This window comes from Dama dama, chromosome 13 (assembly GCF_033118175.1).
Source record: "Dama dama isolate Ldn47 chromosome 13, ASM3311817v1, whole genome shotgun sequence".
In the NCBI taxonomy this organism is placed as follows: Eukaryota; Metazoa; Chordata; class Mammalia; order Artiodactyla; family Cervidae; genus Dama; species Dama dama.
Genome location: NC_083693.1, coordinates 68,115,993 through 68,139,960, shown reverse-complemented (window position 1 = coordinate 68,139,960; position 23,968 = coordinate 68,115,993). Strand labels below are relative to the sequence as shown.

The 23,968-nt window shown below is 47.4% G+C and overlaps 1 protein-coding gene across 4 annotated transcripts in view; it reads right to left on the bottom strand.

Annotated features, from left to right (window-relative positions):
* Window positions 1–12,193: 12,193 nt before the first annotated feature.
* The window catches only part of BDKRB1 (bradykinin receptor B1), a 57,590-nt gene continuing 45,815 nt past the window's right edge, over window positions 12,194–23,968 (bottom strand). For 2 of the 4 annotated variants that reach the window (XM_061159383.1, XM_061159380.1), the window contains 2 exons: window positions 23,419–23,570; window positions 12,194–13,895 (listed from right to left, as the gene is read on the bottom strand). In XM_061159383.1, coding sequence (XP_061015366.1) covers window positions 12,827–13,885 — 1,059 coding nt within the window. In that variant the 5' untranslated portion in view covers window positions 13,886–13,895; window positions 23,419–23,570 and the 3' untranslated portion in view covers window positions 12,194–12,826. Of the gene's footprint in view, window positions 13,896–23,418; window positions 23,574–23,968 lie in introns of all 4 variants that reach the window. The other 2 variants (XM_061159382.1, XM_061159381.1) reach the window with 1 other exon arrangement.

Genomic DNA, 23,968 nt, shown 5'->3' with positions numbered 1-23,968 from the left:
AGGGAAGCAAAGCTTTGTGAGGTGCCTGCTGTGAGCCAGTTATTGTATTATTTGCATAACCTCGTAGCCCCTATGAGGGGTGGTTATAACAGTCTTTGTTTTCCGGAGGAGGAGACTGAGGTTCAGAGAGGTCAAGGTAGTTGCTCATGGTCTCGTGGTTTGACTCCCAAAGCCCATGCTCATTCTAGGATTTCATTTAAGAGGTGCAGTTGTCTAAATCAGTGAAAACTTCACTAATAAGGAAACCAAGAAAGCAGTTTTGCTAAAAAAAATTGAGGTTAAAGGCTCTTAAGAATACTTGAGTCTGACCAAGTTGCTTATCCTGCATCTTCACCCATCTCTCCTCCCCTGGTTGGGCTCCAGTCACAGTCATAAGTCTGGGAATGGGGCTAAATTAGAGTCCTTCCACTTAAATTATCTTGCCCTTGGGGCTGGTTGAGTCCTGTGGGTCTGTCCTGTACATTGTGAGATGTTTAGCAGCGTCATTGGGCTTACTCAGTACACGCAAGTAGCACCTCCTCCCCAGTTACGTGAACCAAAAGGTCTCCAGACTTGGCCAAATGTCCCCTGGGTGGCAAAAAGATAAAAAAAAAAAAAAAAAACCCTGGTGCAAACTGCTGGGTTAAAATCTCCCCTGGTGAAAATCATATGCAACCTGGAGTGAGAACAGTGCCTAAGAGCTTCCCCACATTACTTTCTAGAATATTCTGCCTGGTTCCTCCTTATCTCAGCTTAAAGATTATAATTTTCAGACAGGCCCAGCCACCCCTACCGCTCTATGCTAGCACACACTCCTGTCAAGACGCTTTGTGGCACATCTCTCATTTTAAAGTCAACGTGTGTTAAGTATTTGCTATGTGACTACTACTTTGTTCAGCCCTCAACAACATGGCATTCACATTTAGTATCAACCGGAGTCCTGGCAGGGAGCAGACGGCCACTGAGGCGACGGAGGGCCGTGTAAGGAAGGGACTTAGCCTAGGCAGGCAGGGGCACAGGAGACCCGAAGCACCTTGAGAGCTGACTCTGGGCCTTCCGCGGGGCTCAGGTCTGCAACTCGGTGGTGACGTCTGATGTTTTCCTGCTCCCCTTGACCACAGGAACATGAGTCTCCTCCTCCTCTATCCCATCCATTGGGATACTGAGGCGAAGCCTCCTCGCAGGCCTGAGGGACAAACAGCTGCTCACAGAATCCGTTGCTGATGGAGAGCGCTGCCGGACAGTGGCTGTGGCCTTTGGTGGAGCTGAGGAGCCAGAGGGGTGCGGCGACTACTTCACCTCCTTGGGCTCCTGCCCTCCCATCTGCTGGAGCTTCTCACAGGCTGAGCCTATAGTCCAGTATCTCAGGCTCATCCTGGCAGAAAGCACAGTGGAGAACAGAGCAGAGGGTGGAGAACGGATCTGGAGGGGGGCAACTGAAAGCTGTCCAGCATTCCGACACAATTTGCCTTTATGCTATTGTCTTCATTCTGCAGATGACAACACAGAGGCTTAGGATAAGTAACCTACCCAAAGCCACACAACGTGGTAGTTAATGAACATTGGTCACTGATGACAGTTCAGTTCAGTCGCTCAGTCGTGTCTGACTCTTTGCAACCCCATGAACCGCAGCATGCCAGGCCTCCCTGTCCATCACCAACTTCCGGAGTTTATCCAAATCCTGTCCACTGAGTCAGTGATGCCATCCAACCATATCATCCTCTGTCATCCCCTTCTCCTCCTGCCCTCAATCTTTCCCAGCATCAGGGTCTTTTCAAATGAGTCAGCTCTTTGCATCAGGTGGCCAAAGTATTCGAGTTTCAGCTTCAACATCAGTCCTTCCAATGATCAGCCAGGACTGATCTCCTTTAGGATGGACTGGTTGGATCTCCTTGCAGTCCAAGGGACTCTCAAGAGTCTTCTCCAACATCACAGTTCAAAAGCATCAATTCTTCTGTGCTCAGCTTTCTTTATAGTCCAACTCTCACATCCATACATGACTACTGGAAAAACCATAGCCTTGACTAGGCGGACCTTTGTTGACAAAGTAATGTCTTTGCTTTTTAATATGCTGATGACAAACCCCCAAATCCTAGCAGTTTAACAAAAGCTTATTTCTCATTTACATCAAGTCCAGTCAGTGCTCCTGAATATCTGGCAGCCCTCCTCTAAGTGGTGATGGAGGAGCCCAGGCTCCTTCCATCTGTGGCTCTGCCTCGCAGGAAAGAGAGGACCGCCTGGAGCTGAAGACTTTTGCCCACATTCTGTTGGTCAGAATCCTATCATGTGATCACATCCAGCTGCAAGGGAAGCTGGGGAATGTAGCCTTGCTGTGTGCCTAGAAAGGAAATGGGGTTGTTAAGAAGCTAGCCAGACTCCTGTCAGAAAAAATACCACAACCTCAAAGTCAAGAATTATTTTTTATTTCGCAGCCTTTCTGAGCATTTCAAGCCTAGAAGACAGCCTCTCAGATAGCTCCGAGGGACTTCTCCGAAGAAGTATGGAAGGAGCCAAGGTAAATAGAAGTTTTTGCAAATACCAGGTAGCTGGACATCCAAAGATAGCTGTTAATTAAAGAAGACAAGCGTCTCAAGTTAAGGACTTCAGCACTTTTCTGTGTGGGGGAAGGTGCGAGAGTCTAGACCCCTTCGTATGATTTCTTTGGTGCGCCTCAGCTATCTGGGGTCAGTGCCTGGTGTTTTCTCATCCTGAGTCCCCTCGGGGTACACACTGTAGAGGCAGCTGCCGTGGCTGAGGGCATGGCAGCAGGCAACCCGTTTGTCTGCATCCTGAATTTCCTCATCACCAGGGCAGCTGCAGCGGCTAGATGGCTGTAACATCATTTATTTACTGATCAGCAGGCAACATTTTCCACTCATACCCTGCTACATGCAGAGATTTTAATCTGAGAATGTCTGATTCCAGACCAGTCCTCTTAGCACATGTTCTGCTGGAATTACAATTAGTTACACTCCAAGGTAATTTGATACAACCAAAGTTGGACATTTTTTTCCCCTCGTTTATTTACACTCCTGAATGCAGTTCCTCATGGAGCAAACAAATTAAATTCAGCAAACACTGGCTAAGGGATGAGGCAGGATAGTATAATGTAATGGTTCTCAAAACTTGTCGGTATATTGGAATCACCCGAGGAGCTTTTAAAAATTCCAAAACCCAAGACCAATTCAATCACAGTTTAATGTATTAAATGTACTTTTTGAAGGTGTATTTTTGAAACTCTCCAGGTGACTAATGTGCAGACAGATTGGGGACCACTGGTGTAGTGGCTAAGAATGTATATTTTTGAGTCAAACTGCCTGGATATGAAACCAGGCTCCATTAGTTGTTAGCTGTGTGGCCTTGGGGAAGTTGCTTAACATTCCTGTGCGTCAGTTTCCTCCTCTATAAAATGGAGTTAATAATAGGATTTTATGAGGATTATCTGAGTTAATGTATGCTAAGTGCTTAGAATAGTGTCTAACACATAGTATGCACCATCTAAGTGTTAGATATAATAGTTACTGTTTCCTAAATGCCTGCTATGAGTAATGCCCCAGTGTAGATATGAAAGATACATGTGTGTGTGTGCTCAGTCGTGTCCGACTCCTGGTGACCTCATGGACTGTAGCCCGCCAGGCTCCTCTGTCCATGGGATTCTCCAGGCAAGAATACTGGAGTGAGTTGTTATTTCCTCCTCCAGGGAATCTTCCCAACCCAGGGACGGATTGAACCTGCATCTCCTGGGTCTCCTGCATTGTCAAGTGGGTCCTTTACCAGTAGCATCACCTGGCAAGTCCTATGAAAGATATGGTCCTCGACTTTGGGGAACTTGGAACCTACTGAGAATATATCAAAATCTAAGACAGAGTAGATATGGCCAATTATTCCAGCCATTTGTTCCATATAAAATCAATTTGTTTTGCTTCTGAGAAATTGGGTGGCATTTTACAAAGCCAAGGAAAGGAGCAGTCACTCAAAATAGTCTTAGAATTGGAATTCCTGACTTTGAAGATGCCACTGGTCTCCTTTCTCGCTGCCATCCAGACATCTGCTTCCCTGGCACTATACACAGAGCCGGGGCTGCCTTGGGAAAGCCAGAGGAGCCGGTTCCCTTTTCAGCCTGATGTTCAGGATTGGTTGGTTACAGGGAAATTTGACTTGAAGGGTACATCTTGGGTAGCATGTGGAAATAAAAGTCAAGGAGGGTGCTGGAGGCAAAGTCTTTGCGGGTTTGGGTTTTCTGAGGAAAATGAACATTAGCACATCTTTACAGTAAGAATTTCTAAGGCTGTCAGAAGAGGGCAAAACATTCTTTTACATTTAGATTTCATTGAGGTATAAAGGAAAACATGACTGCTCACTGCCAAGTACTAACGTCGCTTCCAAAACCTAATGTGAGCCTTTGTCAGCCCAGATGTGGCCTGTTTATTTTTAGAGCAATGAAGACCTCAAGGCCATGGCTCAAAAAGCAGCACTTCAGTTCAGTTCAGCTCAGTTCAGTCACTCAGTCGTGTCCGACTCTTTGTGACCCCATGAATCGCAGCACTCCAGGCCTCCCTGTCCATCACCAACTCCCGGAGTCCACTCAAACCCATGTCCATCGAGTCGGTGGTGCCATCCAGCCATCTCATCCTCTGTCGTCCCCTTCTCCTCCTGCCCCCAATCCTTCCCAGCATTAGGGTCTTTTCCAATGAGTCAACTCTTCGCATGAGGTGGCCAAAGTATTGGAGTTTCAACTTCAACATCAGTCCTTCCAATGAACACCCAGGACTGATCTCCTTTAGGATGGACTGGTTGGATCTTCTTGCACTTAACATTTAGTAAAAGTTATGCACAATCCCCACACCCCTCAAAAAACTATGCTATTTAAAAATCATTATCAATATCATCAATATTGGCTGCCCACTCCAGTATTCTTGCTTGGAGAATTCCATGGACTATCTCAGTTCAGTTCAGTTCAGTCGCTCAGTCGTGTCCAACTCTTTGCGACCCCACGGACTGCAGCAAACCAGGCTTCCCTGTCTGTCACCAACTCCCAGAGCTTGCTCAAACTCACGTCCATAGAGCTGGTGATGCCATCCAACCATCTCAAAAGAGTTGGACATGATTGAGAGACTTTCATTTCACTTCACTTCATCAATATCATAGCTCTATTGTTAGAGATCCTCTTTTCATATATGTAACAGAAATGTTATAGTGAACATTTCTAAGGCCAAATAAATACCTCCCTTTCTTCTTCATTTAAGTTTAAACTGGTTTTACTTACTTACTTACTCATCCCACCTGTTTTCTTTAAAATACTGTTTTCTTCAGAACCCTCTGTAATCTTTCATACTGGATTTCATTTTGAAAGCCATCTTTTTAGTATTTATGTCCTGTTTGCTGAACTGGGGTTTCAGCCCACTTTCTACCCCAAAGATTGACCTTGAACTAGTCCCTTAACTTGGCTGCACCTCAGTTTCTCAATGGTTTTGATACTAACCAGGCTTCCCAGGTGACGCTAGCAGTAAAGAATCTGCCTGCCAATGCAGGAGACGTAAGCGGCACGGGTTTGATCTGTGGGTCAGGAAGATCCCCTGGCAGAGGAAATGGCAACCCACTCCAGTATTCTTGCCTGGAAAATCCCATGGATAAGGATTCTTGACCTTCCCCAATCAGTAGAAATTCAGGCAAGGCTTTACTGGGGCCCCTGCAGTAGTTGCAGGAGGGAGTGAAAACATGTAACAGGTTTGCTTGCTTGCTCTCAAGAGAGTGCAAGCTGGTTCCTTTTATGGGGTGAAGGGTAGGGGTGTGTCCAGGGATCAAGCTGGAGGGCTGATTTAGGCGGTTTGTGCCCCCCGCTTAGGTGTACGTGCAAGGGGCATCGCAGGACCCTGATTTTTCTCCCAACACCTTGTTTTTGCTCAGACGTGGCAGTTGAGTTTTTGGTCTTTTTCTATCTTTTGTCCAGGATGTGCTCCACCTACAGCATGGGTGCAGTTTTTTTTTTTTTTTTCCTCATGCAGTTATTTTTAGACCCATATAGTTTCTTTGTATTTTGTAGCTCAAGGAAACATTTTTCCTGGTGTAAGCTTTGCAACTGTAGCAGATATAAGAGATGCCGATTCAGAAAGATCTCCCCTGGAGGAGGGCATGGCAACCCACTCCAGTATTCTTTCCTGGACAATCCCCATAGACTGAGGAGCCTGGTAGGCTACAGTCCATAGGCTCAGACAAAGTCAGACACGCCTGAAGTGACTTAGCACACACTCAAGCTTTGCAGCACTGCAGCAAAGGGTCCCAGGTCCAAACCTGTCTCAGTTGATCTGCAGCCTGTCTTAGTTAATCTCACAGATGGATCACTACGTGGGGAAACACGGAATCAATGCTATGTGACATCCATTTAAAATTTGAGTGGCTGTTGCCAATTTCGCTTTTGTAGAAGTTATACCTACGTAAGTATCCACCAACAGGGCTCAAGAGAAATTGTTGTCTCTTCACATTTCTTGTTTTGTTACGTTTTGGAACATATCTGCTGTAACCCATTCAAGGACTTGGCTTTGAAAATTTGTGCAGAAACATTTCTGGGGAAAGAGCGCTCCTCCTTAGATGCCAGCAGGGGGCGCCCGCTCCCCTCCTGAGTGTAACTGGTTTCTTGCATTTGCCCCACAAAGCCCCCGCAGCCCAGCTGAAGCTGAGCAAATCCTGGACCCACACAGGATGGGAAGGTTTTGGAAATATCCTAATTATCCCAACCGTTTCACAAGGCCAGTCTGTGGCAGCTTCCTCTTAGTCAAGGACATGGCTTCAAATTGAATATAAAAATGTCATTTGATTTCACGATTAATTTCTCCCTGTAAATACCAGGGTGGGTGATAAAACACACCCAGCCCCTCTGTCAATCCCCAGGGCTTGTGAAAGTTGCCAGTGTTCCCAGCAAGTTGATAAGGGAATATTTGGGACCTGAGATAATTGAAATGTGCTTTATATTCAGATAAAGATCTTTTGTTGTGTTTTCCTTGCAAGGTGGGGAGCGGGTACGTAAAAGTGAGTCTGAAAGAGGAGCTTCTCTGCTAATTCATTGCTCTGGGAATCCAACCCCAGTCCCCGAATCCCACTACTCAGGGCTGGGACTGAGGTGAGGCGGCCAGGGTCCTTGCCTTGGGCACAAAGTTTCAGGAAGGGAATAGTGTACAGCGGCACTGCAGTGACCAAGATAGTAACTGAATGCCATGTGTTTTTAAAATCAGCCTTGCTGGGTCTCCGTGGTTGCCTGCAGGCTTTTCTGCAGTGGTGCTGAGCGGTGCATGGACTCCTGGGTGTGGAGGCTTCTCCTCCTGCAGGGCACGGGCTCCAGGCACACGGGCCTTGGTAGTTGCGGCATGCGGGCTCCAGAGAGCAGGTTTAGTAGACACGGTGCATGGCCCAGCTGTTTCACAGCACGTGGAATCCTCCCGAACCAGGGAGGCCATTGTCCTATGTTCTTGTGAAACAATCTCTCTGAAATGCAGGCCTGAGTATGACATCCCTGTTCAGCACCTCTGCTGACTGGCATGGCCTTCTGATATCTTCTGTCTCCCGAATCTCCTGGAAAGTAAGCCTGGTCTCCTGCCCACTGCCTTAAATCCTACCCCAGATACAGGGAGTTCTGCCACCATCAAGGCAACCCAGATGGTAGGATCCCTGGCGCTCAGGCCTCTTCTCTGACCTTGCAGTCTCATGGGCATCCCTGGTCTGGACCGAGCCCTGCTTCAGGAGTCCCACTCACTGAGTAAGTTTCCACCCATCTTGGGGCTGGGTTTCCCGCTCACTGAGTGAATTTCCACCCATCCTTATCAGTGAAATGAGGTTGAACTTGATGATATATTCTTTTTTAAAATTTTTATTAGATTCATAGATCCCTTGTACTCTTTACTCAGTACTCCCTACTGGTAACGTCTTAACCTAAGTATGGTACGATATCACAGCCAGGAAGCTGACCATATAATTTTTCAGTCTGACATGCACTCATTTTGATGGTATCTAAAGCCTCTTCTAGTTCACAGGAGGAAATTTCCCACCTGTTCTTCATCAAACCTGTGACTCATCTCCGGAGAACAAGAAGCCGTCTGTGTCCATTGCAACACCCGGGAGACTCCCTAGGCTGGGACTTAGAGGGGCTTAGTGCTGCTAATTTTCCATGACAGTTGGGGTGATGGATGCCACGGGGGAGGGTGGCCGGCAGCTGTGGATTCACAGGACAGGCTCGAAGCCAGAAGTGGGCTGGAGAAGAAGCTGTACTCAGCCCTTCAGAAGAGAGAGAGAGAGAGAGAAAACAGGGGTGTGGAACTGGAAGGGTGGGTCTTTTCTTAATTAATAGATTCCATTAAATTTTATTTACTTAATTTTTGACTGTGCTGGGTCTTTTGCTGTGCGGGCTTTTCCTCTAGTTGCAGCAAGCTCGGGGTGCCTCTCTAGCTGGGGTGCATGGGCTTCTCACTGCAGTGGCTTTTGTTGTTGCAGAGCACGGGCTCTGGGGCACATGGACCCCTAGTTGCCTGATCTTCCTTGATCAGGGATCGAACCAGTGTCCCCTGCATTGGGAGGTGGATTCTTTATCACTGAGCCGCCAGTGATAAAGCCCATCAGATGAATGTCTGATTCATCCAGCCATGCCAGGTGTGAGCCCTCCAAGGTGAGCCTGGGCCTGGACCCAGGTGTGAAGTACCCCAGGCGAGCCCATCAATGACAGCCATGGGAACTCAAAAATATTCATTTCTCCCTCAGTGTTGGTCCTTTTAACCAAGGCAGGAATTTTTCTACCTGCAAATGAGTAATTGACCTTCCCAGCAGGACAACAGAATCCCCAGCTGTAGGAGTGAGCGCTGTGCTTTGGTTAATATGACAGGCGGCCCATAAATCACCCATGTGCTTATCAGAGCCCGTGTTCACTGTCTGCTGTTGAGCTTCAGGTCAGTGAGCAATGCCGTGACTTCTCAGGCCAGCGCACTCTTCCATAGCATGTGGGACTGTTTTTCGCAAGCCCTGTAAGGATTTTTGAAGCCGCAACTTTAAAGCAGGGCCCGAGAAAGAAGGATAGAGGACATGTTGGGGTCAGTGCACGAGAGACTGGGTCTTATTTTCTCTTTCCAATTCTCCCTGCCTGCCTGGATGCTTCTGTCCATTCTGGCCACTATGCTGTTGGGGCTTTGCTCATTGGGTCCTGTGCAGGGACTCAGAAACTGCGCTGCATTGGAGGCAAGCAAGCCGGCTGAGTCCAGCCTCCACCCGTGGGGAGGGGGCCTGTCTGTTGGCAGCAGCACTGCTACCTGACTCCAAAGAACTGATGTCCTGGGGAAGCCCCAGGAGGTCAGCCCTGAGAGGACCAGGCATGGTGCCTCTGCCTGTCTCCTGCTTCAGCTCCCGACGTAAGTGCCTGGCAATAGCAAATGCTTAATAAACATCAGCTGAGTGATCGAAGGAGTGAGGACTCTGCATTGCAAGAGCTTCCAAGTGCTCAAGTGAAGCCCGAGGGTGGGGACTTTTTATGGAATTTAAATATTTGTCAAACACCCCCTGGTCCAGAGTAGATATGTGGGGAGGCGGGATCCTGCCTGTTGACCTAAATTCAGGCCCCCCGAACCTCTCTCTCCGCTCTCCAGGAGCGGAGAGAGCTGGGCCGCCGATCAAAGGGTTGTCCCTGATGGCGTACAGGGGTCCGGTGGCCCAGCCCCTGCCTGCCTCTCCATCACCAGGCTCCAGGAACACCGGCTCCTTGCCATTTCCTGCATGAACCTGGGTCTCCTTTGATGGCCCATGAGGATGGGTCCTTCTCATGCAGCAGGAGAGGTCCCCTCTCCCTAACCCTTCCTTGGAGACTGGCCTTGGCACCGGGCCCACTGACCTCTCCTCCCCCGGCCCTTCCAGCACCTTGCCTGCCTGACTGCCCACCCCCCACCTCACTGGTCTTTGACTGTCTTTTCTTAATTAATGAAAGTGAAAAGTGAAAGTGAAGTCACTCAGTCGTGTCCGACTCTCTATGACCCCAGGGACTGTAGCCTACCAGGCTCCTCCGTCCATGGGATTCTCCAGGCAACAATCCTGGAGCGGGTTGCCCTTTCCTTCTCCAGGAGATCTTCCCAACCCAGGGATTGAACCCAAGTCTCCCGCATTGTAGGCAGACGCTTTACCATCTGAGCCACCAGGGAAGTCTTAATTAATAGACTCCATTAAGGTTTATTTACTTACTTAATTTTTGACTGTGCCGGGTCTTTGGTGCTGTGCAGGCTTTTTCTCTAGTCGCGGCGAGTGGGGGCTCCTCTCTAGCTGCGGTGGGCGGGCGCCTCACTGCGGTGGCTTCTGTTGTCGCAGAGCACGGGTCCTGGGGCACACGGGCTCCTAGGTGCGGCTCCCGGGCTTTGTTGCCCCGCGGATGTGAGATCTTCCTAGACCAGGGATCGAACCAGTGTCCCCTGCATTGGGAGGTGGATTCTTTATCACTGAGCCCCCAGGGGAACCCACATGGCCACCCTTGATCCTTGTGCTATCCTGGGGTGGCCCCACCTCTGGAACGTTCAGGGCAAACCTTCCTACTTTGTGGCCACGACCTCCTATTTTTCTTGCTCTGGATGCTCCCTTTAACCCCTGTCCTTTAACCATATCAGCGTCACTCCGCTTCCCTCATCTCCTACGTTCATTTACTCCCCTAATTTAGTCATTGTCCATAGCGCCACCAGAATCCCCAACACCCTTAAACAATGGCTGCTCATCTGACAAATCCCAGCCCTGGAGCAGTCCACTGTCTGCCATACCCGGGCCCACTGAGGTTGGCCAGAGTGATTAACTCACATAAGAAAGGCATGCGGGCTCCCTGGTGGTCCAGTGGTGAAGAATCCCCCTGCCAAGGCAGAGGTCACAGATTCCACCCCTGATCCGGGAAGATCCCACAGGCAGAGATGTAGCTATGCCCATGCACCGAAACTGCTAGTGACCGCTCACTCCAGAGCCCGTGCTCCACAAAAGAGAAGCCACTGCCACGAGAAGCCTTGCCCTGCAACTAGAGAGGAGCTCCCGCTTGCCGCAACTAGAGAGAGCCCCAGAGCAGCAAGGAAGACCCAGCACAGCCCAAAATAAACAAATTAAAAAAAAATTTTTTTAAATGATTATCTAGAAAAAATGCATGCCTCCAGCCAGGTGCTCGCAGTCCTTGAAACACCTCCATGCCTCCCTCCTGCCCTTGACCATCAGAGAGTCTCCCAACACCTGCTTCTCCTCAAACCTCAAATCCCTCCCTGACAGCCTCATCTTACCTTCCTTCTTCCTCCCTCTTAACCTGTGAACCCTCCTGCCTCTGGGTCTGATTTGTTTCTTTTCTTGAGAGCACTCCTTTCCCCCATTTTGTTTGTCTTTGGGGATTTTAGGTCTCTTCCTCCAGGAAGCCCCTCTGGATGGCTCCCTCCCCGCCCCCGAGGCTGGACACCCCTTCTGTGTGCCCTCAGAGCACCTGCTGTCACCTGACAGCAGATGGTCCCGCTCTGTGATGCTCTCCTAACTCTCATCCCTGTTGCCACGAGCTCCTGGAAGGCAGACTTTCTCAGGGTCACCAGCGGGACCCTGGCAGCAAGAAAGGCATGGAAGCATTCAATTCTCTTTCACCTGCAGCCCGCACTTCCTGCCTGTGTGTCCTGGTTCTGCCTCCCTCTCTCCATGTACCAGGTTCCAGTTGTTGTTTAGCTGTTGTTTAGTCGTGTCCAACTCTTTTGTGACTTCCGTGGACTGGTAGCCCTCCAGGCTCCTCTGTCCATGGAATTCCCCAGGCAAGAATACTGGAGTGGGTTGCTATTTTCTCCTCCAGGGGATCCTCCTGACACAGGGATGGAACCTGCATCTCTTGCATCTCCTGCATCTGCTGAGCCACTGGGGAAGCCCGTACCAGATTCTACCCCTTAACTTGGCTCACAATTTACTCCCTTTGCAACCTGTATTTTGGTAACCCTGGAAGGAGCCCATCCTCTTTCCCTCTGAATGCCCCAGGTACGGGTCTGTGTCACCTGCACACAATTTCTCATTTACTTTTTTAATACTATAATTATTTTGATCTCCATAAGTTCCTTGCAGATAGGATCTCTAGCTCTATCATCTCTCTGATCCTGGCAGTTCACCTAGAACATTTTGGAAGGACAAATGGAATTGCAATAAGAGATGCTTATTGGAAATTTGTTTCCTACCGCTGTGACAAATTAACAAAACTCAGTGACTTATTAAAAACAACATGGATTTATTATCTTCCAGTTCTGGAGGCCAGGCCTCCAAAGCAGTGTCACTGGGCTGCAGTCAGGAGGTCAGCACGGCTTGTTCCTGCTGGCGGCTCCAGGGAGAGTCCATTTCCCTGCCATTTCATCCTCTACAGGGCGCCTGCAGTCCTTGGCTCGTGGCCCCTTCATTGCAACCTTCCAACCTTCTCTGACTCTGACACTTCTGCCTGCCCTTTATAAGGACCTTTGTGATGATACTAGAATCATCCAAATAGGCCAGGGTAACTTCCCTATCTCAAGATCCTTAGCTTAATCATGCCTGCAAAGTCCCCATTACTGCATAAACATTCCCAGGCTCCAGGGACGAGGTCCTGGTTTGTGTGGGCGGGTGGGTGGGGCATCATCCAGTCTGCTGTTGCTGTTCAGTCGCTAAGTCGTACCCGACTCTTTGTGACCACGTGGACTGCAGCACACCAGGCCTCCCGTCCCTCACCAACTCCCGGAGTTTGCTCAGACTCATGTCTGTTGAATCGGTGATGCCGTCCAACCGTCTCACCCTCTGTTGCCCCCTTCTCCATCTTTATGATGTCAGTAATAATGAATAAGGAAGCCACATTTCTTGGCTCCCTGCTGTGTTAATTCCGCCAGAAAAGTTGGAGGGTCTCTTTCCTATGGGACGAGGCTACTGGAGTAAGACTCCCAGGAATGCATCGTTTATAAAGTTCCCAGACTTTGGTCCTGAAAAGCTGGCCCCAAAAGACATAAATCACTGGATTCAGGCAGCTGTTGACAAAAGCAAAGAAGTTGGCACACTGCAGGCCCAGATCGATGAAATTCTCCCAGAAGCAGCCTCTGACAGCCCTCACCTGGAACAGAAATTCCAGGAAGGCAAAGAAGTGGTAGGGCGCCCAGCAGAGCAGGAAGGCGGACACGAGGGTGAGGATCAGGGCGGTGGTCCTGCCATCCCTGGGCCCACCACACCTCATCCTGCTGATGTCCCGCTGCCCCCGCAGGGCTGCCAGGATGTGATAGTTGAAGAAAATGATTGCAGCCAAGGGGAGGAGAAAACTCAGCAGGGTTAACTCCACCATCCTTGCAAAGGGCCAGGCATCGTGGGGGTACCGCAGCACACAGGCAGAGACATTCAACTCCGGCACAGCCTTGACGGAGCGCAGCAGGAACGTGGGGAGACTCAGGAGGGCCCCCACGGCCCAGATGAGCAGACAGGTGCCCTGGGCCCACCGCCGCCGCCGCCGTCTCCGGCTGGCCATGGGGTGCACCAGCACGCGGTAGCGGTCCTGGCTGATGGCCACCACCAGGAAGATGCTGATGAAGAGGTTGGCCTTGATGACGCCATTGACCAGGCGGCAGAGGAAGGCTCCGAAAGGCCAGTTGAATTCGTTCCGGATGTTCTCCGCCCAGAAGGGCAAGCCCAAGACGAACACCAGGTCAGAAGCTGCCAGGTTGGCCAGGTAGATTTCTGCCACGTTCAGACGCTGTCGGGCCACGAGGAAGACGGACAGCACGAAGAGGTTCCCCAGCAGCCCACAGAGGCAGATGGAGAGGACGCAGGTGGGCAACACTCTGTGAAGCAGCGCCCAGGCTTCCCAAGCTTCGTCACAGGACGTGGCGTTCGGGGACAGGGGCTGGCTCTGGTTGGGAGTCTGGAGCTCCAGGAGGGCCCAGGACGCCATCCACGGTGACCTGCAAGGCACGGAGCATCGGAGCATCACGCGGGAGGCAGCCGACTCTAATCCGCGACCTATCCAGCCTGCCTCCGGTTGGTTTGGGAAAATAAAGTTTTAAAGGCACATGGCCACACTCATTCATTTACATTTTGTGCTACAATAACAGAGTTGTTTTTTTGTTTTTTTTTTGTAAATTAATTAACTTATTTTAATTGGAGGCTAATTACTTTACAATATTGTAGTGGGTTTTGCCATACATTGACATGAATCAGCCATGGGTGTACAGAGTTGAGTGGTTGCCACAGTGGCTGTTTGGCCTGCAAATATTAATCATCCATTCCCTTAGAGCTTCACTAGTGACTCAGATGGTAAAGAATCCACCTACAATGCAGGATTCATGTTCGATCCCTGGGTCAGGAAGATCCCCTGGAGGAGGGAATGGCTACCGACTCCAGTATTCTTACCTGGAGAATTCCATGGACAGAGGAGCCTGGTGGGCTATAGCTCATGGAATCTCAAAGAGTCGGGCAAGACTGAGCAACTAATGACTAACACTTTCACTTTTCCCTTAGAGAAAAAGCTTGCCAACCCTGAGTATAAAAGAAAAGACGAAGGCTTTGAAACCCAAGTTCAAATCCTGACGCAACCACGTGGTGTGGGCCACCTAGACCCCCTGAGTTTTATTTTCCTTTTTGAAAATTGGAGCTAATCATATCCTTCTTGTGGGATTATGTCAAGGACTGTATCTACGGAAAACTTGACCTGGTCTCCTGGCCTAGAGGAAGCGCTAAGTGGAAGGGGAGGATGAGTCTTATTTACAACCATACTATTATGATTAGCAGTTCAACAAATATTTAACAAGCAGCTACTTTGTGCCAGAACTTTGCCAGGCACTGGAGATACAGGGCCCAGACCCCTGAAAGTGCTCACCATCTAGGCAGACAGGAGATAGTGCTTGATGGCTGAAGACAGAATGAAGCAAGGAAGAGTCCTGGCTAGTGGAGATGTTGGTCCATTGGAACTGGGACCAGTAGGATGGAGAGGGTGGAGTCAATAGTAGAAGGTGTGGGGTTTCTGGGGCTTCACACCTAAAAATCCTCCCCCTATTTGGATGAGCTAATATATGCACAGTGCTTCAAAAGGTCTCTGGCTCTCTGTAGGCACTTGCTACCTGTTAGCTAGTGTTATCATCTTGCTTATCCTTAGCAATGCTTGAGAGTTCTTCAGCTGGGCACAGCTCACAGTATCCAACACAAGATACCGCATAAGACAGCTGATCTCCAGAGAGTCTATTTGGCTCTGCAGACTTAGGTAATCGCTTTGTGACTCTGAGCCTGACTTTCCTCGTCTGACCTTCTCGCTGTGACACTGAAAGCCACATGCTATGCCACTCACATCGGGTCAAAACCACGGGTCCCTCCATTCGTTCATCTACTGGAAAACTATGTACTGAGCACCCACTATGTGCCAGGCATGGTTCTAGGCATTTGGGACAAGCAGTAACAAACAGCCAACGCCCCCCCCCGCCCCCCCCGCCCCGCCCTCAAGGTGCTTCTAGCCTCGTGGGAGGAGAGAAGCAATGACAGGAAGCACAGGGAACAAACCCGTTAGCCCGGGAGGAGCAGCCGTGGCCAGGCATTAGACATGTTCCGAGGATAGGACCATCACGATTTTCCAATTGTATATGTGTCATGAGAAAGGAGGGGTTGCATGATGCCTAGATTTTGGGCCTGAGAACCTGGAAATGGCAAATAGATGGGGAAACAGTGGAAACAGTGACTGACTTTATTTTTGGGGGCTCCAAAATCACTGCAGATGGTGACTACAGCCATGACACTGAAAGATGCTTACTCCTTGGAAGGAAAGTTATTAGCATATTAAAAAGTAGAGACATTCTTTGCCAACAAAGGTCCATCTACTCAAGGCTATGGTTTTTCCAGTAGTCATGTATGGATGTGAGAGTTGGACTATAAAGAAAGCTGAGTGCAGAAGAATTGATGCTTTTGAATTGTGGTGTTGGAGAAGACTCTTGAGAGTCCCTTGGACTGTAAGGAGATCCAACCAGTCCATCCTAAAGGAGATCAGTCCTGAGTGTTCATTAGAGGAACTGATGTTGAAGCTGAAACTCCAATACTTTGGCCACCTGATGCAAAGAGCTGACTCATTTGATAAGCCCCTGATGCTAGGAAAGACTGAAGGCAGGAGGAGAATGGGGACAACAGAGGATGAGATGGTTGGATGGCATCACTGACTCAATGGACATGGGTTTGGATAAACTTCGGGAGTTGGTGATGAACAGGGAGGCCTGGCGTGCTGTGGTCCATGGGGTTGCAAAGAATTGGACACGACTGAGTGACTGAGATGAACTGAACCTGGAAATATGAACTCACCATCAACTGAGCTGGATGGAGTGGAGACAGGGCAAGTTTTTTGGGAGATGGTCAGGACTTGACCTTTGGACATGTGAGGCTGAGCTGTCTGTTGGACATCAGGTGGGGATGTCAAGGTAGTGAGCTACACATGATTGGTGTTAAGAGACCAAGTCTGAGAGTGATACATCCGCATCCTTGGGAGGTGTTTCTTTTGTTGTTGCTTTGTTTTTAATATTTATTATATTTATTTGGATTCACTGAGTCTTAGCTGTGGCATGAGGGATCTTCGATCTTAGTTGCGGCATGCAAACTCTTAAATGTGGCTTGGGAGATCCAGTTCCCTGACCAGGGACCAAACTCAAACCCCCTATACTAGGAGATCAGAGTCTTAGCCACTGGACCAGCAGGGGAAGTCCCCATCACTGGGAGTTGTAATCACATGGATGGTGTTTAGTATTTAAAGCCACAGAACCGGGTGAAATCACCAAGCGAGAGTGTAGGCAGAGAAGAGAACCAGCTGCTAGGCTGCCAGTTGACCGGTCAGCAAAGGACACAGGAAGTGAGGGGTTAGGAGGCGGCTTATAGATGTCTGCGGCTTAAAGAGTTCTGACCTAGAGCATAAAGAATAATAGGAATGCTCTTACTTTGTCATTGATTTCCGGGCATAAATCCACAGCAACATATTTATTTTGTTATTTGGTGATACTTACAATTTCGCAATAAGCTCTTCTGGCAGCAATGAGCAAAAAAGTTTAATGACAATTTAAGTCCTGAACTTCTGTCTCTGGGAAATTGATGATAAATGTGTAACTTGCACAAAATATTGATGTTTACATCACAAAGGGGGCCTTTAGTGACTTCTCTGGCCACAAGGAAACCTGACAGGAAGCTGCTACTTCAGAAACTGTTACTTTTCAAAGATCAGCCCGAAAACATCAATTTCACTTCATTGCTGCAGAAGATGCTGTCATAGGTCACCCTGGAAGGATGACTTTTCACTTAGGGCAAACAAGTAAGTATTCTTTAAGTCAGCTCATTTTTAGCGTCATGCTATCTTGTATCCACACTACAATAGAAGTGATAGCTGATTAATGAGAAAGTTCCATAAGAAATCCACAGGCAGTGAAATGGAGCCAGTTTGATAACTGTCTTCAAATAGAAAAGTCAGTCAATTTCAATTAAGATTCAAGTTTTTAATCCGGTTCATGGAATCAAAGCAAAACTTATGAAAGTTCACCCTGGCAAAGTGAAAAAATGGACATTTTGTGAATGCTGTTCTAAATTCAGTTTAAATTGTTCACACTGGAAAGAAAGTTGTATTTTTCTGATGATCACACACATTTTGGTGGGGCCCAGTGTCATAGAAACAATATTCTTGCTCAAACAAGAGACCAGTGAAGCAGAAATGTACTTCTAACAAGTTGTAGTTGCAGACCCAATTTGTAATTGCATACAAATAAGTTTCATTAAGTGTGTGTACATGCTCAGTTGCTCAGTCGTGTCAGACTTTTTGTGACCCCACGGACTATAACCTGCCAGGCTCCTCTGTCCATGGAATTTTCCGGGCGAGAATACTGGAGAGGGTTGGCATTTCCTCCTTCAGGGGATCTTCCCGACCCGGGGGTCGAACCCACATCTCTCGCATCTCCTGCGTTAGCAGGTGGATTCCTTACCACTGTGCCACCTGGGAGGCCCGAAATTTCATTATCGTTGACAAGATCTACAAAGTTTTACAGCATAAGTTTTGTAGTTCAGATTTACTGAACTACAAACTTTTGTGATGAAGTTGATGAGGAAGTAAAAACAACTTTAGCATGTATGTTCTTTCTCTGCTGTCCTTCATCAATCAATTTTAGAAGATGTGGCTTCTAAGTGCCCTAAAATGTTATTAGACTATTTGTTATAGCAGAGATGAGAATTTTTGATGAATTTGTTCTAAATCAATGAGGAACGGAGCACCAAACAACAGCTTCTTGAGCTTTTAGCAGAGCGTAGTTATTGAAAATAAAGTTTTATGCAGAAAATAATTGAAATTTATAGCCACAGAAGGAAAGGAGAAAATGATCAAAGTAAGTGAGGGGAGATCAAATGATACAGAAAATTTAATTTTTGAATTCTATAATGAGCTTTGGAATATCTCAATTTGTGGGAAGAATCTTTTCAATTGGAGAAGTTCATATTCCATACAAAAATGAGGTGAAATTGTGAAAGCCCATAATCTGCACCATCTGAATTTGACAAAGCATTCAAAACTTTTAAGTAGCTGCAACTTATTTGAAGAGTCTAATATACTAAAAATATTTGTTGAAGGAGCTCAAATGAAGGCAAAAAGACAGCACCTGTGAAAATATCTGGGTTGAAATATTTACATAATTCCATATGCAAAGTATCAGACTTGAGAATAGCCTCTGCTTAGCAGAATTTGCTCAGAGTTTGTCAGATACCTCAACACCTGCAGAGAACATCTTCATTAAATATATTCTGGTCCAAGAGAAGAGTCAATTGAAGGTGCTTAATTTAAATTTATTAACCATAAAATTTGAAGAAAAAATTCAGGCAATTATACGGAACCATTCAAAATGATAAGACCATATTGAAAGAAAAACACATTCTTTTGAAAATGCCAGTGACATATGAGAGTCACGTAAAAGCCTAAGAAACTGATGATAGCACATGGGAAGGTACCCAAAGTAATTATCTTGCTTAAAATATTTTGTAATGTTTAACATAAAGAAAATGTTTCATTTTGCTATTATATTTATGTACGTATTTAGATTTTTGGGGGAGAAACATTTACTAGAACTACTTTATAACTCCATCCATGTAACATTTATAACCAATTTGTTGGTGTGTATGTGTATATACACATGCATTCATACATACATAAATTTTTTGAAAATAGTTTTTTTTTTTCTTTTTTAATTTGGCTGTGCCAGGCCTCAGTTGTGGCATCTGGGATCTAGTTCCCTGGCCAGAGATTGAACCTGGGATGCCTGCATTGAGAGCGTGAAGTCTTAGCCACTGGATCACCAGGAAAGTCCCTGAAAATAGTTTTTAATTAGAACTATTTTATAACTGGCTTCCCTGGTGCCTCAGGCGGTAAAGAATCCACTTGCAATGCAGGAGATGTGGGCTCAGTCCCGGGTTGGGAAGATCCCCTGGAGGAGGGCATGGCTACCCACTCCAGTATTCTTGTCTGGAGAATCCCATGGACAGAGGAGCCTGGCTGGCCACAGTCCATAGGGTCACACGGAGTCAGACTTGACTGAAGCTACTGAGCACGCATGCAAGCACTTTATAACTATATTAATAAAATATAACTAATTCACTGGTGAATGTATATATACATATACATAGACGACTGAAGCGACTTAGCCCGCATGCGTGCACATATATATTGCATTGGCCAAAAAGCTGGAGTTTTTCTGTAACCTGAAAGAACTTTCTGACCAACCCAATGTAATTACATATGCGTATTTTTTGAAAATAGCTTTTCATTGAACTACTTTATAACTCTGTCAGTATAATTATTGGAAGTGTTTAATAGCGATTTGCCATCGTAGCCACAGGAAAGCAACACACCCAGGAAACCCGACTTCTCAGGAGCGCGGTGAGCACAGCCCCCGCCTCCAGCAGCCCCCTTGTACCACACACACGGGTGGGAGCTGCCTCCTCAAACCGCCACTGGGCGTCCTGCCGTTCCTGTGTGCCTCTCTGTTCACGCCGAGGAAGCTCTATGTGCCAGGGAAAGCCCGCACAGCGCCTCCCCGCCAGTCTCCCCCGACACTGGGGTGCAGAGTGAGCCAGACCTGATCCTTCACTGGTAGCCACACCTGTGATCTGCGGGTGTGCTGGGCTTTAGGGAGCCCAATCCTGGCAACTTGCCTGGGAGGAGGACGGCTGTCTTTGTGCCCATTGTACAGACAGGCAAACAGAGGTGAAGGGAAGTGACTTGCCCACGTTCACCCAGCGACGGGAGCCAGTCTGTTTACCCATGGCTCTTCTTCCAGGCTCAGCTCAGAGCCCAGGCCTCTTTCACCCAGTGTGCTGTGACCATAAAGAGAACAGACCTGGGGTCTGGGAGCCTGGGTTTAGGTCCTGGGTCCCCCAAACTGTGATTTGGGGCAAGCCAGGTAACTTCTCTGAGCCTCAATTTGTCCATCTGTAGAATGGGAGTAACAGCGGTTGTTACAAAGCGTCATGGTGAGGACTGATGAGATCCCGCCTGTAGAATCCCCTTGCACGTTGCAAAGCATCCAATATGAGGCTCAAAGAGTGCTAAACCGCACAACAACAATAACGGCGGGACGACGGTAGCAATAATAGCACACTAGTGATGCTGACAAGTATCCTGGTCCCTCCAGTGTAAGAAGCCTCTCCTTCACGTCGGCTACTCTGCTGGTGGAACACTAGGTTAGAAAGTACCGAGAGAGCCCTGTTCTGCTTTTGCTGAGCTGTGGGCCAGTTCAGGGGCTACCTGGAACTCAGCGCACTAGGAAACTAAACCACTAACTTCGGAAAGCTGAGCTCCAGGAGGCCTGGCTTCTTGGTGGTGGGGTTCTCATTCATCTCCAGCCTCGGAGTCTTCACCCCCGAGGGGTTTAAGAAGGAGCTGCAGGGAGGGAAGGGGTTTCTTGTGGGCACCGAGAGAGCCCCCCGATCGCTCTGCTTAGCTTCTCTCCCCTTCCTCCTCCTTCAGGTCACCTGGAACATGGGAGATGGGAGGTCAAGTCCCCTCTGAAGTGTGGGATAGGGCAGGAGAGGGTGGCCTTGGGGGGCTGTGGATGTGGCCCGGCTCCTTTGTGCTCCTCAGGGACCGCAGGGTAGCAAGAAGCAGGGGCTGCCCGGGCACCGCCAGACCAAAGCTGGGGCCAAACCCCAGGGACATGGGGTTGGCAGAACAACAGTCCCCGAAGAGGTCCATGTCCTGGTCCCTGGGACCTGCAGATATGTCCCCTCACGTGGCAGAAGAGACTTTGCAGATGGGATTGAGTTAAGAACCTTGAGATGGGGAGAAGATGCTGGATTATGGAGGTGGGCTTGATGTCATCACAGGTGAAAGTGGTTCCATTTATAAGTGAAACAGGGAGGCAGGGTAGGAGGTCAGAGTCAGAAAAAGATTAGAAGATGCTATGAAGATGGAGAAGGGGCCACGAGCTAAGGAACACAGGCGGCCTCTAGAAGCTCAAAAAAGCCTCCAGAGGGAGCCCAACCCTGCCAACACCTTGACTTGAGCCCATCGCAGCTGATTTTAAAGTTCTGACCTCCAGAACGGTAAGAGAATTTTGTGCTGTTTCAAGCCACTGTGCGTGCGTGCTCAGTTGCTCAGTCATGTCCAACTCTTTGCGATCCCCTGGACTGTAGCCCACCAGGCTCCTCTGTCCATGGGATTCTCCAGGCAAGAATGCTGGAGTGGGTTGCCACGCCCTTCTCCAGGGAGTCTTCCTGACCCAGGGATCGAACCTGTGCCTCTTATGTCTCCTGCCGTTGGCTGGTGTGTTCTTTACCACTGGCATCCCTGGGTTTGTGCTAATTTGTTACAACCCCAGTTGGATACTAATACAGGGGGCAAGGCTTCATCCTGCCCAGAAAATCAGGGGCTGTTACCTATGCCACCTGCAGAGACCGAAGCTGACTGGTTCAGCAGACACCCCCCTCCATCCCAGGGGGCCTGGCTGTGTCTGTGTCCGGTGCAGCCACAGTGAGTCTGCTCAAGCCGAGCTTATTTTCAGGAGGTCTTTACCAGCTGCTGCCCATGTTTATGCAAAGATGGCCAGAAAGCAGAAATCTTTTGTTTGCTCCGAGTTTTAGCTCTGATATTTGCCTGGCACATAGAATGTGGTCAGAATCCAGCAGCTATTGATATTATTAGTCATATTTGATCCTATTTGAAAAACTCATAAGTGATACTGGGCAAATCTATTAGAGATGACTTATTCTGTAATTTCCATGTGGTATTCTCTGAGTTCCCCACATGAAAATATTGGCATGTGCTGCTTCTTCAATAAAATAGCCTTCTTCAAATTAATTCTAGTTTCAACAGTGAGGTGACAATAAATGCATTTGAAATACAGACACAGATATTAAAGGATGTCAACCCAGTGACATCATAAGGTATTGCTTTTTTTAATTTAGAATTTATCTTTAATTTTTGTCTATTAATTCAGCAAGAAATAGTTTTTAAAAATAACATCATAGCATATCACTTAGCAAAACAATTCCTCAGTTTCATACATTTTTCCCTTCCATTACTTTTGATTTTCTCAAATGTTTAAGTTGAGGGAAAATGTACTGGAATCAAAACTTCAAAAAATTGCTCAATTTTTTCTACATAAGTTAATCCTCATCTTTGAATATCTATATAACAATAGACTCATTTTCAAAGGACAATTTTCATAAAAAATAAAAGTTTAAATATTTTTATGAATAGTAAAGAGTCTAATATTCATTATATTTTTCTTTTTAAAATTTCTCAAGAAGGCCTCATCTAACTCTAAAAATCATAAAACCTTGATCATGTTTCACCACAAATGGCCAGATAACACAATTTCTCTTAGTAGAGAAGTAGGCTTATTTTGTCTAATATTTTATAACATTGTAAAATCCTTACATGTTTGTTTTTGCCTATCTCCATTTTAACAGAGTAACCAACACACAACATTTCTTATAAATTTGCACATGTGAAACTATCTCTCTTCCCTCCCATGTTTACCTGAAATAAAATACCTTGTTCAATATAAGATGCTGTTTTCAATCCACAAATAACCCAACCAGCTATGAGTGTTATGAAACTTTGTAAGTGATCCTCAGAGACTGATCTGATTTTTATAAATCAGAATCCGTAGACTGTAACTGGTCAGAGTCCACACGGAGCTCTGATAGCTGTATTCAGTCTCTACATGTCTCATGTGAGTTTGAGGTAAAGAGCTGCTGGAAAGAATCTCTTATTTCAAACATCTTTCCTCCTCTCTTCTGGAAAAGCAGCTAAAACCCAAAGGAGGCATGGGATACAGGTCTCTTAAATTGATTTAAAATTATGTTTAAAAAAATACATCCACATAAAGTTGAAAACTCAGCCAGTATAAGTTGTAAAAGGAAACTTTTTTCTGAGATATGGACCTTCTATACTTTTGAAAGAGAAAGTAAAAAAGATGCTCATTTACTTACTCAGGCAAAATGAAAAGGATCACAACTTCAGCTGGGCTTTCTGATGGTGCGAGCTGTCTTTGGAGATGTTTTCTGTTCTGGGAAGCACCTTGGAAGCCTGGTGGCCTTAAATTACATAAACCCCCGCTCTGATGATGATGTCATCGGCTGGACTGCTGAAAAAATGAGTCTATCAGATGGAGGAAGCAAACTGGGATTTTGAAATGAAAACTGCTTTGCACTTAGGGGCTGGCAAGCGATTACTCAGCTACCATCTCCATCTCTACTTTGGTAACATCTGGAATTGCCTGCGATCCTCCCCAAGAATGGTATAACGGTCAACCCACCCTGGAAACACATTTTAGCATCGCTGAGCCCCACAAGCCTCGCTGGGCATTGATGGACGCTGAGTGATGACTTGGCCTGTTCACATTGGGGGCCTGAATGCCTGGGGTTCTGCAGCAAATTTCTTGGGAGCTGACTTGAATGCCTCCTTTTGAATTCTGATCGTGAAGGGTGTGTTTCCAAGAATCCATCACTGTAGACCCCATTAAGCAAACAGTGAGCCACA